Source organism: Martes martes (assembly GCF_963455335.1).
Source record: "Martes martes genome assembly, chromosome: 3".
NCBI lineage: Eukaryota > Metazoa > Chordata > Mammalia > Carnivora > Mustelidae > Martes > Martes martes.
The window spans coordinates 155,664,237-155,682,935 of NC_137890.1; the positions used below are offsets into that span (position 1 = coordinate 155,664,237).

Sequence of the window (18,699 nt, forward strand, 5' to 3'; positions counted from 1 at the left end):
CTTGACCCTTGTGTGTCTGACCCAATCAAGGGGAAGGTGCACACTGCAGATTTGTGTTCTCTGTAAAGAGCCCTACACCAATTGTTCTGTGCTTATAGCGATTAACCTCTGTCACATCTAATTGATTACCGTTCATTGGAGCACAAAGGAGAAAACGCCCAAAGTATACTTTCCTAAATTGTCCTATACAAAGAAACAACCCAGAAGAGGATGCCTAAGACAGATATAAATTACAATCCCGACCCGGGAGATTTGTAAGGCAGAAACTAACAGAAGAGGGCATTTGAGACTATGTCAGCATGCTCATTGGGCATATATCAGGGGCAAGTTCATCCATCCAAAGTACTTGCAAGGATATAGACTTGTAAAGTTTCCCCTCAAATACACACCTTGGACAGTGGGTTTTTGCCAGCACAGTTGATCCCACCAACAAAAACCATGTTGGGCATGATGGGCCTGGAGTAGTCCTTGACAAAGTCACTTCTGAGAATCCAGACAGATGCGGAGCTCATCAGGTCCTGCACAGTCACGTCTTTCTGAAGGACTTCTGAGGCAAGTGGTCCATATGGGGAATAAACCACATTGCACAGAAAGCTCTCTGACAAGAAAATGAGCATGTTCTTCACCCGTGGTAAAAAGGTCATGTGATCTGAGTTAAGGGACAGAGCCCTGGGCACATAAGATAGTGGGCTGGGGCACTGAGTACCTTGAAAATCTAGGCCACACGGCAGCGCATTCAAGAAGAACACGGAAGGCAGACCCAGGTACAGCGCCACGATGGGGCCACAAGGGAGGAAAGGGTCTGCCAACACGGCATCGAAGCGGCTTTCCACCAGGGAGGCCATAAGCTCCTTGTTGTGCAGTAAGTGGGAGCAGGCAGAAAAAATCAGGGCAGAGTCCTCCTTGACTTTCTTGTACGTTTTGACCACACGCTGCAGCAAAGGCTCATTCTCAAAGACACCATGCCCGAGTTTGATAAAAGCTTCTTCCACGTCCTCCCTTCGGAATGGCACAGGGTACCTCTTCAAGGTGTAGAACTCTCCTTCTTTGATGTGTATGGAGGCCTCGGAAGCTAGAACCACCGTGTCATGTCCCCTCTGGTGCAGCTGCCCAACGATCCCAAGCACACTCAGCCAGTGGCTGCCGTCCACCGGGACCAGCAACAGCTTCCCAGCCTGGGACACAGTGGGGTTCAGTGCACACAGCAGCAGGCCCAGGACAAGCGGAGGTGGATCGCGGGTCGTTGCTGCCATGGTTCCCCTGCCTTTGCTACCAAGACTCTCTCTTGCCAAAAGTTTGCCCTCTCCTACTTTCCTGTAGCAAGAACCAATCTATACTTAGAGTTAATGGTTGATTGTATCACATGACTATAGCTGGTCAGTCAGCTGTAAATAACAGGAAGTTCACCTTTAGAGGTAACAAGGACAGACTTTACCGGGTTTCTTTTTTCTTTTTTCCAAGTATTCTTATTTTTTATTTATTTGCTCTTAAGTTTTTATTTTAATTTATTTAATTCCAGTTAGGTTAACATAACAAGTGTCACATTAGTTTCAGGTGTACAATATAGTGATTCAGCACTTCCATACATCACCCAATGCCCATCCCAGCCAGCAAACTCGGCTTTCTTGGTCGGCAACAACAGTTTCACCGGCTGGAATGCTTTACCAACCACTCAAATCACATTCTTGAGGGGCCAGAGAAAGGAAAGCAGCCCCAGCATCGTTGAATGCATTAAACAAGTATTTCCATGGACCAAGAGGGGAAGAAAAAAAGGCTATGTGGTGACAAATTAGACTTCCTTTCCAGGAATGAAATAGAAAGCAGAATGTGCCTTTTAGAAAGAGAAGGACGTGATGCTGCAAGCCTGCTTTTGGCCCGTCCCAGCCTTGCAGGATGTCCTTCCCCATGGGTCATTCAGGGTCTTGCCCAACGCGGTACCATTTTGATGCATTCATCCAACAAAATGCTTATTTCCTCCTGCCGGGCCTCGGGGTGCCGGCAGAGACCACCACAAACGAGTGTCCCGTCCCCCCAGTACTCGAGCTCCATCAGAAGAGACAGACGGGCAATATGAGCAGATAAACAGGCACGTCAGGAGCTGTGAAGCACGTCAAGAAGGAGATGAATGTTGCCGGCTAGTGAATGGCGGGAGGGAGGCCCACTCGAGTGCACATGCGCAGGAGGCCTCTCTCAGGACGGATGCGCTTCCGCTTTGACAGACAGCCGCGAGTGCAGACACTGAGAAAATCTGATAACCCGGTTGCAGCAAAGGGGAAAGGTGAACAAAATCAATAAGAACATGGATGTGTGAAGTACGTACCAGGTACCAAATATGGTGTTAAGCACGTCACAACGCATCTTACATAATCCCCTAAAATATTCCTTAAAGGCAGATATTATTGTTCCCACTTTAGGAAGGAAGGCACTGAGGCTCAGAGAGAGAATATGGCCTGCCAGAGTCCTGCGCTTACTAAGTGACAGAGCTGAGATGCAGGCCCTGAGTGTCAGAGCATGGAGACCCCGCTCTTAACCACAACTCCCCATGGCCTCTAGCACTATCTGGATCTTAGGGCCAGGTTTGAAATTTACAGCAGGTTAGGAGCCAGAAGTAAAGCTGTGATCCCCACAGTCACTACCCAATCAAAATAAATGGGGAGAAGGCAGATGTGCTCACACAGTAATACCCAGCACTAGCTGGTGCCCCAAAAGAGCAAGGGAAGGGTCAGGGAGCAAGTATGGTAGTCCCAAACAGAAATGACCCTCCCAAAGAAAAGGTAAATCTGAGTGCAGACAGAACTGATCATCCCGCCTTGTTCTTTGGGGATCTGTTGCTGTATACTACAGTCCCAGGATGGGAGCACAGATCTCAATAATTTGACCATGGACGTCACTGGCCACCCATATTCGGGGACTTGATAAGAAGGTCATGGAGAAACTGCTAAGTCTAAAGTTTTGATGTCCTATGGGGCATATTCACAGGGCTCCCTTCATTCTGGTACTTAGAACAGGTACTTAGAGTCCCTCTTTCCCTGTACCACTATCCTTCCTCCACAGACCTCCAGTGTCACATGTGCTTATACATGGGTGCACACATATACACATGCTTAAACATACATGTACTCAGAAGCTTCCCACTCACACACAGCCCCACCCCACCCCAAGCACTTTCCATTCTTCTGGGCTAACATTCTGGGTGGGTAGAGAAGGGGCAGCAATGCTATTCAACCCACTGGTGTGCCCCTATCTGCAATTCTGAAATTCACAGTCCAGTTTAAATATTAAGAGCAATAATTCATCTGAACTCTCAGTGTCATAAGAGTTCATTCATAAATTACCCGGAGCAAAAGGGATGTAAACACACACAGTCACCACTGTCATGATTTTATGACTTTCCTACATCACGCAGAGCCTCAGGACTTTTTGAGGCTTCCGTGTTCCTGGATGCTTTGGGGACATGACTCTGCCCTTATAAGCAGGGTTTCAGCTTTGGAATCAGTTGCTCGGGTGCCAGTCCATGGCTTTGCAGACAGTAAGCACTCAGTAAATGTTTTTGTATAGATGTGACTCATCCCTTCTCCTTTGCTCTAGGCCCCATATCCAAGCAAGCAAATGCTGAATGCTCTGTCTCTGAGACTCAGCTTCCACAGTCCCCCAGGGCCCCCAACCCATATCTACTCATTCTGGTCCCAGCATCAGCTGTGCCCTGCACTGCTCCACCCCACCACCATCCCTGAAACCTTGATCAACAGCTTCCTAGGACCCAGAATAAAATTTAGACTTCAGCCTTTCCCTCAAAATTCCCTGGAATGGGCCTTCAGCCTACATGTCCAAGCTCGTTACTCCTCTCCACTCCTTTCACCTGACCCCCCCCCCCCGGCCCCTTTCCCTCCACTCATTCTGGATCACTTGACCTTCCCCAAACAGACATTTCCCATGTGGCTTTGTTCACACCAGACTCTACTCTGAATCCACTTTCTACTACTGTTTATTGCATGATTATAAAAAAGTGCCAGCTCCAGGATTGTACTCGGCCCCTCAGGGTGACATGAAGTTTGTCCTAGTGACATAGAGTGCCTCTTGGATGTACTACCCTTTATGATGAAATATTAGAGTTCACTGGTTAATCATTTTCCTCTTAGAACTAAGTGACCTTTATTGGTATTGCCTTGCCATTTATCAAAGCAAAAAATAAAGTATCAGAGAATAAGAAGAAGGCAGAGAGGGGTCAGATGTCCAAATATGCCAAAAAGAAAGTCATGGTCATTGTATAGCAGTTTTACTGGAAATAATTACTGTACCAAGATTGACCCACACCATCTACAAGCATGACCAGCAAGTTTTAATTGTTTTGATACACTAGACGAGGAGTTCTCAAGCTATGGGCCAAGACACTCTGGGGATACCCAAGAATTTTTTAGGGGAATTTTGCAAAGTCAAACTATTTCCATAATGATATTTGGCTTTTTCACTCACATGCTCTCAAGGGTACAGTGGTTTCTCAGTGGCCGCATTACCTGTGGTATAGGAATAGATTGACTGCAGAAGCGGGCAGAAGAATCCCATTCTCTTCTTTTAAACCAGAGAGATGTGGAAAATGTAGGATGTGCCACTCTTCACTAATTTTTTTGCTTTGAAGAAGTTATTTTGGGGCTCCTGGGTGACTCAGTCAGTTAAACACAGGACTCTTGATTTAGCCTGGGGGTCATGATCTCCAGGTCCTGAGATCCAGCCACATGTAGGCTCTGGGATGAAACTGTGGAGTCAGCTTGGGATTTTTTCCCTCTCCCTCTCCCTCTCCCTCTGCCCCTCCCCCATACCCGCACGTGCGCATCTGGGAGCACTATCACACTCGCTCTGTCTCGCTCTCTCAAATAAATAATAAATCTTTTTAAAAATATGATTTATGTTAGCATGTAATGGCTTCATTGCTATTAAATTGGCTAACAAATTTTTTTCATTGCTTTAACTTCTAATGGAGTAAGTATTGATAGATATAACCTACATTAAAAGAGCAAAAGGGTCCTGGAACCAGAAAACCGGAGAACTCCTGTTCTGGACCAATGATATGGCTATCCTTGAGCAAAGAGTCAGACAAAACACACACCCCTCACTCTAACCCCACGGGCGGAGGGAGAGCCTGACAGAAGGCCTATTCTAGCAAAGCCATAGCCCCAGACCCCCTTACTCCCACTAACTTCCTCCTTTTCCTTCAGAGAGATTTGGAGAGCACGGCTCGCCTGGGCGGGGCCAGGGGTGGGCAGAGCCTCTGTGGGCGGGGCCTCCGCCCCGTGTTAAACACGCCACAGAGACCCTCGTCAGAAGAGCGGCAAGGCCCCCGCAGTGCATTCTGGGATGCGGTCTCCACCAATGAGATGTGGGCTACGTCACAAGGGCGCCCTTTCCGGGCGGCCTGGGCTCGCAGGGCACTCGGGCCCGTGCCCCGGGGGCAGCCACCCGCACCTCTTGTCGTGCCGGTGGCCCGTGGGCTGTGCCGGGCCTTCCGACATGGTGGACTACTACGAGGTGCTGGGCGTGCCCCGCCAGGCATCGTCAGAGGCCATCAAGAAGGCATACCGCAAGCTGGCCCTCAAGTGGCACCCCGACAAAAACCCTGAGAACAAGGAGGAGGCGGAGAGGCGGTTCAAGCAAGTGGCCCAGGCCTATGAGGTCTTGTCAGACGCCAAGAAGAGGGACGTTTACGACCGGTATGGCGAGGCTGGAGTAGAGGGCGGCGGCGGCGGCGGGGGCAGCGGGCCCTGCCGTGACCCCTTCGAGTATGTCTTCACCTTCCGCGACCCGGCCGAGGTCTTCAGGGAGTTTTTTGGGGGCCGCGACCCATTTTCGTTCGACTTCTTCGGAGACCCACTAGAGAACATCGTGGGCGGTCGGAGGAGCTCCCGGGGAAGCAGAAGCAGAGGAATCGCTCCCTTCTTCTCCTCCTTCAGTGACTTTCCAGCCTTTGGGGGTGGTTTTTCTTCTTTTGATACGGGATTTAGTTCCTTTGGTTCCCTGGGGAACGGAGGCCTTTCTTCCTTCTCCATGTGTTGTGGTAGTGGTGGGACCGGCAACTTCAAATCCATGTCGACTTCCACCGAAATCGTTAATGGCAAAAAAATCACCACCAAGAGAATCATTGAGAATGGCCAAAAAAGGGTGGAGGTGGAAGAAGACGGAGAGTTAAAGTCCCTGATAATAAATGGCAAAGAGCAGCTGCTGCGCATTGACACCAAGTAATTCCAGTCCACGTTCAGTTTAGAGCACCTGGTGAGGAATAGCAGGACTTTTTTTTTTTTAAGATTGCAAGGGAACTCTACTTTCAGAACAACTGTACTGAAGAATTTATAAACAGTCGTGCCAATGCCTATTTGTTGTTATTGTTGGGACCACATGAATAGGACCTCTTTCTCTTTAAAACTTGTAAATATCTGTATGCACTTTGCTATTTATTAAACATAATCCCGAGGCAGACGGTGATTATTTCCTAGTACTAGGACACAGTGTTACAGCACCTTGAACCTTGCCTTTCCATTTTGTTTGAAATGTGAGCCAAGTAGTTTTCTCTCAAGTTAACCTTGCCAAGATAAATCGCTTTACTTCCATTTTTTTCACCACATAATAGTAAAAGATGTGTACACACTAATACCTCTGGCTTAAGGATGGTTTTTAGTCCCACATAGACGCTGGTGACTAATAAGAGTTTTCCGTTTAAATATAATAAACCTAGGCTTTTAAAGAAACAGGTAAACCTGGCAAAGTGGGTGTATCCATTTCCTATGGCTACTATAACAAATTACCACAGATTTGGTAGCTTAAAACAGTGCAGATTTATTCTCTTATAGATATGGAGGTCAGAAGTCCGAAATCCATTTCAGGAGACAGAAGTCAATGTAAGCAGAAACGTGTTCCCTCCAAAGGCTTCAGCGAAATACATAGGTGAATTCCTCACAGTTACATGATTAGTTAATAGCATCAAATGGACTTTATTCAGGTCACTTAAGCAATTAAAAAAAAAAACAAAACTGGTAGTGATGACTCAAAACCTTAATAGAAATCTGATTGCTAGCCTCTACCCACCCAACTTGGTTCTACAACTATGATTGATGGAAATGTGGAAAGTTATTTCTCTAAGGCTACACAAAATTACCCTATTGCTGTGTGCAGGATGTATCTTGTTTCAAATTAGGTTGACAAAAGCCAAGACTATCAGAAAGCTTGGAGTAGTAATTGGATGAGGCAGCATACATCTGAGAGTACATTTCTGTTGGCACAGTTTATACCCCCAGTGGAAACCATTTTGGGCATGGTTGCGTTGGGATTGTCCATCACAAAGTGTGCCATCCCCTTTGGTCATGACTAAGGGAAAGTTTGCATAAGGCATTGGAGCAAAAAGGCAGCTGAACTAGACTAAAAATGCAGCATATTCTTTCCTTATAGGAAGGTCATGTTACTTGAGCACACTGTTTAACTAGGAATATATGAATATATATTCAAGGTTCAAGGTTTAACTAGGAATATATGAAACTGAATTTGATACCTGTAAAGGCCAATCCCTGTGGAATGGCATGTGAACAATATGCAGCAGGAACATAGGATTCAGCCACTACTGTCCCACAGTACTGTTAAAACTACCTCAAATGGTCACTGAGGTACCTAGGCAGTGCTTCTCACCCACTAATTATATAAGAACTATCAGAATAAAACAGACTACTGGGGCTTTTAAAAAACATGAGTTTATTTGCTTGCCAGGCTAGGGAACAACACACCAGTGAAGATATTCATAGTTGTTGGTGGGGAGGGGAGGAGGAACAAGGAGGGAAGGGACGTTGAGTTTTGAAGTGATAGAAATTAAAAATCACCACTCTGTATAGGACAGAATAAGTGCATTTGTGTCTATACAGTTGGTTAACATAAGTCTCCATTGGTCAGGAGAGTCTTCAGTTGGGTCCAGTAAGACTGGCATGGGGGCAGGGGGGGTCACTCAGAGGTCATGGATTTTTTTTTTTTTTAAGATTTTGTTTATTTACTTGACAGAGACACAGTGAAGAGGGAACACAAGTAGGGGGAGTGGGAGAGGGAGCAGCACACCTCCTGCTGAGCAGCGACCCCGATGTGGGGCTCAATCCCAGGACTCTGGGATCATGGCCTGAGTCTAAGGCAGACGCTTAAAGACTGAGCTACCCAGGTGCCCCAGAGGTCATGGATCTTAACGGCTCTAGTGGAAGCAACACACAAGTCAATGGATGAATATATAAGCAAATGTAGTCCATCCATACAATGGGATATTATTCAGCCTTAAAAAGTAAGGAAACTGACATACGCTGCAATATGAGTGAGTCTTGAGGACATAGGCTGAGTGAAATAAGTAAAAAAAAGGCAAATACTCTATGATTCCATTTATATAAGGTACCTAGAGTGGTGAAGTTAATAAAGACAGAAAGTAGATTGGGGGAGGCCAGGGGTTTTAACAGCATTTGTTGCAACAAACAGCATTCAGTTAGAGATCTGGATTAGTGCTGCTAAGTGGAAAGTTTCCCTTTTGCAGAATAGAAAGCATTTAATCTAAAGAATTTTCAAAACTGAAAACCACTTTTTAAAAATAGCTCTAAAATCACAGTCCTGTATATCAGTATTCCTTGTTTATGGAAAGGCTTGAGTAGGCTTTCAGAGTAGAGGAAACACTTCCTCTGGTGCAAAGATGAGCATCTGCAGGACCCCGCAGTGGACTCTCTCCAGGGAGAGAGAGCACCTTCCCATGGAGCGCACCGGTTAATAAGGAAGTAGTTTAAGACATCATTTTAAGAATTGGGCATATTGAAGTTTTTTAAATAAAATTCTTTAAAGCTTTTTTTTTTAATTTTTATTTATTTATGTGACACAGAAAGAGATCACAAGGAAGCAGAGAGGCAGGCAGAGAGAGGGGGGGAAGCAGCCTCCCCGCTGAGCAGAGAGCCCAATGCAGGGCTTGATCCCAGTACCCTGAGATCATGACTGGAGCCGAAGGCAGAGGCTTAACCCACTGAGCCACCCAGGCACCCTAAATAAAATTTTTAAGTAAGCATTTTTTTAGGTGTATCTATGGAACATTTACAAATGTTAATCGTATCTTATGCAATATAGTAGCCACTACCTACACATGACTACTGAGCACTTGAAATGTGACCAGTCCAAATTGAGCTACTGTAAGTGTAAAATAAATACTAGATTTTGAAGACTTAGTATGGAAGCAAAAGAATGTAAAATAGCTCATTAAAATTTTATGTTGAGTATATGTTCACAGTTTGTTTTAGATATATTTGATTGAATAAGATATAGTTAATTTTAGCTCTCTCTTTGCCTTTTTTGGTAACATGTCTACTAATTTTTTATAAATTATATATATGGCCTGCATTATAGGTCAATTGGGCAATTCTATACTAGACCACAAAGAAAACCTACCAAATTATTTAATGTAGGGACTTCATAAGAAACATTCTCTGATTAAAATCTAAAATAATCAGAAAAAAATAAGAGCTAGCTATGGGAGGGAATAAACAACTTTGAATATAGCCATGGACTTAAAGAGGAAAGCCAAACCAGAAAATTAAATGACCAAAAACAGAACAAAGGAAAGAAAAAGAAAATATGAACAATTTATGCCAAAACCTAGGAAACATAAAAAATGTTCTATGAACTTCAATGCTTCATTGTTAAGAAAACTCTAACAGAAAGGAACTTAATGCTTAGCTAAGGAAAATTAGAAAAATAACTGTAAAATAAACCAAAGGACACAAGAATGACAATCATTACTAAAAAGCAAGCTGGGGTCAATGAAATAGAAAACAAAACTAGTAAAAAGAATAAGCAATTCCCAAAATTATTTCTTTTAAGAAAACCAATAAAACAATTTCACCCATCATAATTTTTTTTTTTTATTAAGTAGACTCCATGTCCAGCTGGAGCCCAGTGTGAGGCTTGAACCCATGACCCTGAGATCAAGACCTTAGCTGAGATCAAGAGTCATGCTTAACTGACTGAGCCACCCAGATGCCCCTCACCCATCATAAATCTTAAAGAAGAAAAGGGGCAAAAATATGAAAGACTTCGACTTTGATCTTTCATACTTGGAGAAAATTTCCATGACTACTTAAAGAAGTAACATTTAAGGGTAAACCAAACCAAATAAGTAAGAGTGACAAGATCTCAAAGTAAAAAAGAGTTTAGTGGAACAAAAGTGATAATGGTGTGCCTATCACATATAATACTTGAGAATTTCGGTATAAATGATCCCTCATGTACCCAGTAAATTAGCCAAACATATCTAAAGGTCTTCAGATGACATACCTTGTCCTGCTGGGCACTTTCTAAATAATGGTAATAGAAAATATTTATTGTGTACTCATTGTGACAATAGTGAAGCCAGAATATTTAGGTAATAACTGCCCACCTGCCCATTCAGCCAGAAAAATGGGAGTGAGAATTTGAACCAGTGCAGTTAACTCCAGAGAATATTTTCACAAAAGGAAAACTAAAAGATGCAGCCACTCTGGAAAACAGTATGGAGTTTCCTCAAAATTTAAAAATAGAACTACCTTACTACCTTACAATCCAGCAATCACACTACTAGATGATTACCTAAAGAATACAAAAGTACTAAGTTGAAGGGATACATGCACCCTGATATTTACAGCAGCAGCATCTACAATAGCCAAATTATGGAAAGAGCCCAAATGTCCATCAGTAGAATGGATGATAAAAAAATAAAATAAAATAAAATAGGTGAGTGGATAAAGACGTGGTATAGGGGCACCTGGGTGGCTCAGTAGGTCAAGTGTCCAACTCTTGACTTCTCCTAACATCCTCTTCCCTTTTAGACCCTGTTCTCTTCATCACTTCACCCCCCCCTTCACTGGGTTCATAGGCTCATAGTCTGACCACCCTCCCACTGTCTCCTTTGAGGACTTCAATATCCCAAGTAGAAGACCTGTCCAACCTGCAATCCAACTCTTATTGTCCCCATGTCATACCAAGGTCATACCTCCTGGTCAGAAACCTTGCCAGCACAGCTCTATCTCTGAAAAGCTTAACTCATTTACTTCTTTCTTGGATCACACAGACCCCTTCTTGTCTCTTGCACATTGTCTCACTTCCACTTAATTTATTCAAGTTTCCTGACACTGCTGCTTCCTTTTCGGGTTTAGGTCTCTTGTGATCAGATCACACTCTAGCCCCTTCCAAGACAGGGCCACTAAAAATATCACGTCAACAAACACAATTTGCTGGTTCCTTGTCCTTCCACTGAACAAGCAAACACCCACAAGCAAAGACTCCTGATGGATCAGCTCACAACTCAGTGTCCCTGCTCCTACACAGTTGGAGAAAATTGCACAGCCCCATGAAGATGGTGCTTTTGCAAAAGGATGGTCCCAGTTGACTCACACCGGTGCTTGCCAATCCTCTCACAGACCCACACCCCTGCCTCTCATTTCTTTTGGTGACCACTGCAAACCTTTACTACACCAGTGGAGTGGCTTCAACATTTATCTATCTCACTGAACTTTTAGGAGAATGAGAGGTAGAAGTCTTAGAAAAACTGGTAGATAAGTAAGCACCTGGAAATAAATTAAAAACAAAAACAAACAACAACAACAAAAGTGTTCCACCTGGAACGTTGATTGGACATAAGTACCAATACAGACCTGAGACAATGGCTTCCTGTGGCCACAGTTTATTCCCCCAATGAAGACCATGTTGGGCATGACTGGCCTGGGGTAGTCCAGGACGAAGTCTCCTCTGAAGAGCCACACAGACGCAGAGCTGAAAATGTCCACCACCGACACCTCTCTCTGAAGAAGCTCAGAAGCAAGGCTTGCATAAGGGGCGAAAGAAATGTGGCAAATGTACTTCAGGGCCAGAAGATAGAGCATGTTCTTGACCCTTTGCAAGAATGTCATGTGGTCTGAATTCATTGTTAACAACCTGGGAATATAAGAGGAAGGGTTTGGGCACTGTGTGCCCTCAAAATCTAAGTCACATGGAATGGAACGCAAAAAAAACACAGCCGGGAGTGACAGGTACTTAGCCAGTACTGCCCCACAGGGGTAAACGGGATCAGTTAAAACCACATCAAAGGAACTGGCATTCAGGTGCCTGACCAGGTCCTTGTTACTCAGCAGGGCCTCACAAGACCTTTGAAAAACCAAAGTAGCGCTTTTCAAACTTTTCATAGTTTCCAAAAACATGGTTAGAAAAGGCATTCTTTTAAAAATCAGGTAACTCCGGCCCAGCAGGAGGTAATTAAACTCATCCTGGGTGTACGGAATGGCATAGCTTGTCATGTTGAAAAAGTCCTCTTCTTTGATATGCAGGTTCAGCTCTGGCGAAACCACCACCATTTGGTGGCCTCTGGCATGGAGCTCCTGCACGGCCTCCTTCATGCTGAGCCAGTGGCTGCCATCCATGGGCACCACCAGCACCTTCCCGCCTTCAGCCCAGGGTCCGACACACACGAAGAGCAACATCCCCGTGAGTGCTGTCAGGGGAACCAGGAATCCGGCAGCCATGTCTGTAGAAGCCCAAAGCAGCTCACTTTTCAGATCAGGCTCTGCCTCCTACCTTTATTTCCTTTGTCTTTATCTTATCATCGAGCCAGTTAGAATAGGGGTAACTGGCAGGCAGCACGTCCTCCTTGTGTTAATCATTATAGACTAGATCTATCCCTCGCTTTCACCACCACGCCCCTCCCTTCTCCTTCCATGCAGGGAAAGATCAATCTCCCTTATCAAGGAAAAACTCATCCACCTTGACTGCTCTCTCCAGGGAACACTCTAATTCACTCTGTTGCTTTTTATCCAATTCCCAAAACAGGGCTGTGGATGCCCGTTTCATTTGATCTCCTCCTATTTCTCTGTTAACTGTATCCTAAAGCACTGTGACTGGGCTCTGAAGAGTCACCGATGCCCGGGCCTCGAAGCATAACCTCTCTGTTGGATGTGACCTCAGCTGAAATCTCTCAAAGCTCTCTCCTCCCATTGGTGGGGACCATGGAGCACAAACGAATATATAACATTGCTAAGACAGCTTTCTCTGAACAGGGAAGGGGGTACTAGCTCTTTGGTTTTGTTCCTTTCCACGCCAGGACATCTCTTGCAATGGTCAAGGAAGAATCTTCTTGAAGCAGCTGTCAAATATCGAAATATCTCAAAGAATCCTGCACTGAAGATGCGAGGACAACCTAAGGGTTTGTTGAGCATTTTATATTTACTCCGCAGAATGCAAGCTGCTGTTACCTAAAGTGTAAATGGGCAAGACAACAACCCTTATCAATGACATGGTGGGACCAGAGAGCCCCCTCCCCCAGGGTCTGCTTTCCTCTGAACAGGAGGTAGCAGTCACCCATCTCAGATCAGGCACTGACTCCACTCCTCTTCCCCAGTCTTCTTTGTTTAGGGACTGGGGTCTTTCACCGATAACTTCCTTGCCCCACCCTCCTTCCATGAAAACCACCCATTTCATACAATGCCTCAGAGCTCCCCTATACTTCCGAGATGGGATGATGCTTGATTCATGAATCCTTAATAAAGACCATTAGATCTGCAAATTTACTCAGATTTTTGTTCTTTAACGACTCTAAGATACAAATCTAAATAAATAAGGAGACATACAACATGATGGATGGGAAGATTGAACATGGTGATACTCCTGATTTTGTCCCCAGTTAAGCTATAGATTTAATTCAAACCCAAACTAAATCGCACTGGGATTTTTAACATGACAAACAATATTTTTAAATTCACCTGGAAGCATTACTGGCTTAGGGTGATAGAGAAGTAGCTCTTATCAGACCAATGGTCCCACAGATAATGATTATAAACTCTTGCAAAATGGTCTGTTTATTTTTTTAATGCTGTCTGAAGGCACTGGGAAGCAAACAAAAGCAAGCAGAAACTTAAGGGGAAGTTGAAACAGGAACCCGAGAGTGGCCAAGTGCCAGGGTAAATGTTCCTTACTCTTCTTAACACCCACCTCTCATCCTTCTGCCCTCAACCACTGTACAGCTCCTCCCTGTTAACAGGGAGATCGTCTTAATGCCATTTGTACCCACACAGCCAGAAAATGGCCAGCACCTCAGTCAACCCACTACCCATCATGGCATTTCTGCCCCCTTCCAGAGCTCTGACCAAAGCTCTAGGGGTACTCCCATTCTGTTGTCTCTGTCATAGTGCCCAACCTTTGTCTGCCAGCCCTGAAGCCAGCACAGCAGTGGGCACCACACGTTCTTCTCCAACCTCAGCCCTTCCAACCTTCTGACTCAAGCTTCAGCCTCTTCAGCCTCTAGCTGAGCTTCGGTGGCCCACCAACCTGCCCACAGTAGCAGCCCGCCTAGTGGATAGCCATCCATTTCCCCCTCGTCCAACGTGCACTCTCTGCACTGCCTCCAACACATACATTGAACCAGCCAGTGTTTTCATGTGTCCCATACTCACATGGCGGTCCACAGCATCTGACATACGTGCCACTCTCCCCACAAAAAGGTCAACAGTCTACCTGGGATTTCCCCCATGATACTCTTTCTCAAGGCCCATTTCTTCAGTTTCCTGGCTGTTTCTCCAACTGTTGGCTCACGAGCTGACCACCATACATGGAGGGCAAGGAGAGACTGAAGAAAGAGGCAGGCCACTCCAGAGGGTGGGTGGCAGGGGTAATAAGCAAGAGAACTTACTCACAATGCTTGTCTTGGGTGGCCACAAAACCAGTAGATCTCTACCCCTGCCTGCCAAACCTTGAAAGTTTACATAGAGGACTTAACTGGGTTCAGTCATCTGTATGATTCAGATAGTATACCATCAAAAACACTGACTCTCTCAAGGCTACATCCTTGGAAACAGCTCCCACTGGAGAATGGTGGGCAGAACACATATCCCAAGGACAGTGAAGGAGCTGAGAAGCCTCCAATTGCCTGAGCCCAGCCCCCAGGTAAACCAGCATGAGCATCCTCCCAGTGACTCCCTCCAACACTCAACAACACTAACAAAAACAAAATTTCTAACTACACAAAGGATTTAAATAGATTATTGTCCAAAGAAGATATAAGAACACTCAACAAGCATAGGAAAATATGTTCAACATCAATAGTCATTAGGGAAATGCCAATAAAAATGAGATTTTACCTCTTGCCTACTAGGTTAGCTATAATAAAAAATTTTAAATGCAAAATAACAAGTGTTGGCAAAGATATAGAGAAACAGGAATATCCATACATTACTGGTAGGAATATAAAATGGTGTAGCCACTGTGTAAAACAGTTTGTTAGTTCCTCTGTAAGTTACACATAGGATTACCATCTGACCCAGCAATTCTACTCCTGGGTTTTTACTCAAAAGAACTGAAAACAACTTTTAAAAACTTGTCCATGAATGCTCATAGCAGCACTATTGACAGTGGTAAAGAGTAGAAACCCATCAACTGATGACATAAAAGTCCAACAACAGAGGCACCTGGCAAGCATGTGACTCTTGATTTCAGGATGGTGAGTTCAAAGCTCCACATATGGTGCAGAGATTACTTAAATAAATAAAACTTAAAAAAAAAAGAAATACCCATCAATTGATAAATGTACAAACAGTGGTCCACCCACACAGTGGAATATTATTCAGCCATATAAAGAAATGAAGTGCCAGGGCACCTTGGTGACTCAGTCCATTAAGTGTCCAACTATTGGTTTTGGTTCAAGTCATGGTCTCAGAGTCCTAGAATGGAGCCCCACGTCAGGCTCCACACTCATCAGGGAGTATGCCCAAGGATTCTCTCTCTCTGACTCTCTCTGCCCCTCCCCCCAAATAAATATATAATCTTAAAAAAAAAAAAAGGAATGGAGTACCAACACATGCTACAAATGGATAAGCCTTGAAACATTAAGCTAAGTAAAGTAGCCAGATATAAAAGGCCACCTATTTTATGATTTCATTTCTATAAAACATCCAGAATAGGCAAATCTACAGACAGAAAGTGGATTGGTGATCACCAGGGTTTGGGGAGGGCAGAATGCAGAGTGAGTACTTAAAAGATAGGTGTGTGTCCTTTTGGGGTGACAAGAATGTTCTGGAACTAGGTAGAGGCGTACATCCCAGGTGTACTGCACACTTTTATTTTATGTGTATCTTGCCACAATAAAGCAAATGGAGCAGGCACTTTGGAAATCAATCTAGCAGTTCCTCAAAGATAAAACATAGAGTTATTGTACAACCCAGCAATTCTACTCCTTGGTACATACCCAAGAGAATTGAAAACACAGTCCACACCAAACTTGTATATGAATGTTCATGTATTCATAATGGCCAAGAAGTAGAAACAACCCAAAAGTCCATCAGCTGATGGGTAGATACATGGAGTGTGGTATATCCATAGAAGGAAATATTATTCAGCAATAAAAAGTAATGCTACAACATGAATGAACCCAGAAAACATGTCACATTAAAAAAGCCAATCACATATTCTGTGATCCCATTTATATGAGATGATCAGAATAGACAAATCCATAGAGACAGAAGAATAGATCAGTGGTTACCAGGGAATGAAGAGTGACGGCTAATAGGGTGGGAATTTATTTTAAGGGTGATTGCAAAATTCCAAAACCAATTGTGGTGGTGGTTGCTAGAAATACACTAGAAACCACCAAACTACAAACTTTCTGTGAATGAATTGTATGATCCATAACTTGTATCTCAGGAAAGTTATTTGTTTGTTTGTTTAAACCCATTTGATCTCATCCTGTTAGAATTATGTCAATTATTAATCAACCAAGGTTCAAGTTTTTCAGATACTCATGTTGAATACTTTTTTTTTTTTTTTTTTAATGCTGACTCCTACTAGAATTTAGCTACTCTGGGTAATTACTTATTAACAGAAACAATACTGTCAAAATGTCCTGTGTGCCCGATCAGTCATAAAAATAAATACATTTCAAAACCCTTTTTGAAAGAAAAGCGAACCACAAAAGGCATTGTAGACATTGGCCCAAGTCGTGTACTTTAAAAAGTACCTATTAAGAATGACTTGGCATTTTGGGGTTTTGTGCCCCTGACTTGCCTAGAATTCAGTCCTTAGCTCAACCAACAAATACAGAGGCTGCAACCTGCATGACTATTACTTGTAGAGACCCCTGAAGGGAGACCAGATGGCTCAGGGAGTGAAAAGGGATCCTTGTAGCCCCTCACCACCCAGCTGGGGCCCTGCTGGTAGAAGTCACTGATAGTCACATGGCATTGATTTAGATCAGCATTTCTCAGCTTCAGCACTATTGAGGAACAGATAATTCTTTGTTGGGAGTGGGTGGGTGGGTATTTCTTGTGCTTTATAAAGGATTTTTAACAGCATCCCTGGCCTCTAAAATTAGACGGTATCATCCCCTAACTGCGACACCTAACATGTCTCCAGATGTTGCCTCCAAGGGTTGCAAAATTGCCCTTGTTTGAGAACCACTATCTAGATGACTCCAGAATGCAAGACAAGCTGGGATAGAAGAGCTAGTCCTGGGGAGCTGGGATCTAGTTTTCTGAGAAAATGCTCCCCAAAGAACAATGCAAGAAAGCCATGTTGTTTGGATCACCTCATAGAGAGAATTTTCCAGCCTTCTGAGTGAAGGTCCAGAGAAGAGAGGGATGGGGCCATGGCTTCCCCTGATAGTCTTCCAAGCGCCTTTACACACTGCCCATGTGACCCTCAAACAGCCCTGTGAGGAGTGAGGCACATGCTGTCAGCCCCATTCTGAGATGACAAGACCCAAGCCCAAGGCCAGGAGGCCAGGAGGAAGTGTCTCAGATCTGCCGAGTCATCCTTTCGCCTCCTTTCTTCCCTTCATGGGGCTGCTACCCTCCAGGTCTTGTATAGTTGGAGAAAGAGTACCAGGCAAACGTGGGGCCTCCAGGTGGGAGAGTGGCAAGGGGGTGGGTTCTTACCCTGCCTCTGCCCCTTGCTGCAGCCGGTGGCCTCAAGCAGCTCACTTGGCTTGCCTGGAAACAGGTTTGCTTGCGTATGGGAGAACTGGACCGTCTCCTGTCTGAGGGGCCTCCATCCTAGCACTCCAGCCTAAAGCAGCCTGTCCTGCGTGTATTGCATTTACAGTCTTCAAAGTTCTCCCATGAACTCTATCTTCCCTGCCCACAGCCCTGACCTCTAAAGTGTTCCCATTTCACAGATAGAGGAATGAACACCAGAAATAGGCCACCCGCCCCGACCACACAGCTGGACTTGAATCCAGGTCTCATAGTTCTCACTCTTCTAATGTAATGGGGACAAAGGAGGGATCCCTGGAGCCAGCAGGGGAGGGAAAGCTGGTCCTTTCCCACCCAGGCTCAAGCTAGGGCTGGGCTCTGGTGCATTCCTTCCCACAGCAGGCTAGGCAGAGAGGATGTGCAGGTCCGGAACCTGAGCTCCCCAGGTCCGTATGGCCTCTAAAAGGGAGAGTAAAAACCTGTCCCTGTGGGGTGCCTGGGTGGCCCAGTGGGTTAAACCTCTGCCTTCAGCTCAGGTCGTGATCTCAGGGTCCTGGGATCGAGCCCCGCTTTGGGCTCTCTGCTCAGCGGGGAGCCTGCTTCCTCCTCTCTCTCTCTGCCTGCCTCTCTGCCTACTTGTGATCTCTGTCTGTCAAATAAATGAATAAAATCTTAAAAAAAAAAAAAAAAAAAACCTGTCCCTGAATCTCTGAGCAGTTCTCTGCTTTGC

General features: G+C 44.7%; 2 protein-coding genes across 5 annotated transcripts in view; one reads left to right on the plus strand and one right to left on the minus strand.

The window, feature by feature from the left end:
* The window catches only part of LOC308339473 (UDP-glucuronosyltransferase 1A6-like), a 52,005-nt gene that overhangs the window by 18,654 nt on the left and 14,652 nt on the right, over positions 1-18,699 (minus strand). Inside the window, exon 1 of one of the 4 annotated variants that reach the window (XM_080798164.1) lies at positions 11,676-12,585. The exons of the other annotated variants lie outside the window; for them this stretch is intronic. Within the exon in view, the coding sequence (XP_080654290.1) occupies positions 11,676-12,539 (864 nt within the window). The 5' untranslated portion in view covers positions 12,540-12,585. Of the gene's footprint in view, positions 1-11,675; positions 12,586-18,699 lie in introns of those variants that run through there. 4 annotated transcript variants of the gene reach the window in all.
* On the plus strand, positions 5,506-7,477 carry LOC308339474 (dnaJ homolog subfamily B member 3-like; the record flags this gene model as incomplete). The annotated part of the gene is made up of 1 exon (XM_080798168.1): positions 5,506-7,477. One exon carries the CDS (start codon positions 5,506-5,508, stop codon positions 6,232-6,234), a length of 729 nt encoding a protein of 242 aa, XP_080654294.1. The 3' UTR covers positions 6,235-7,477.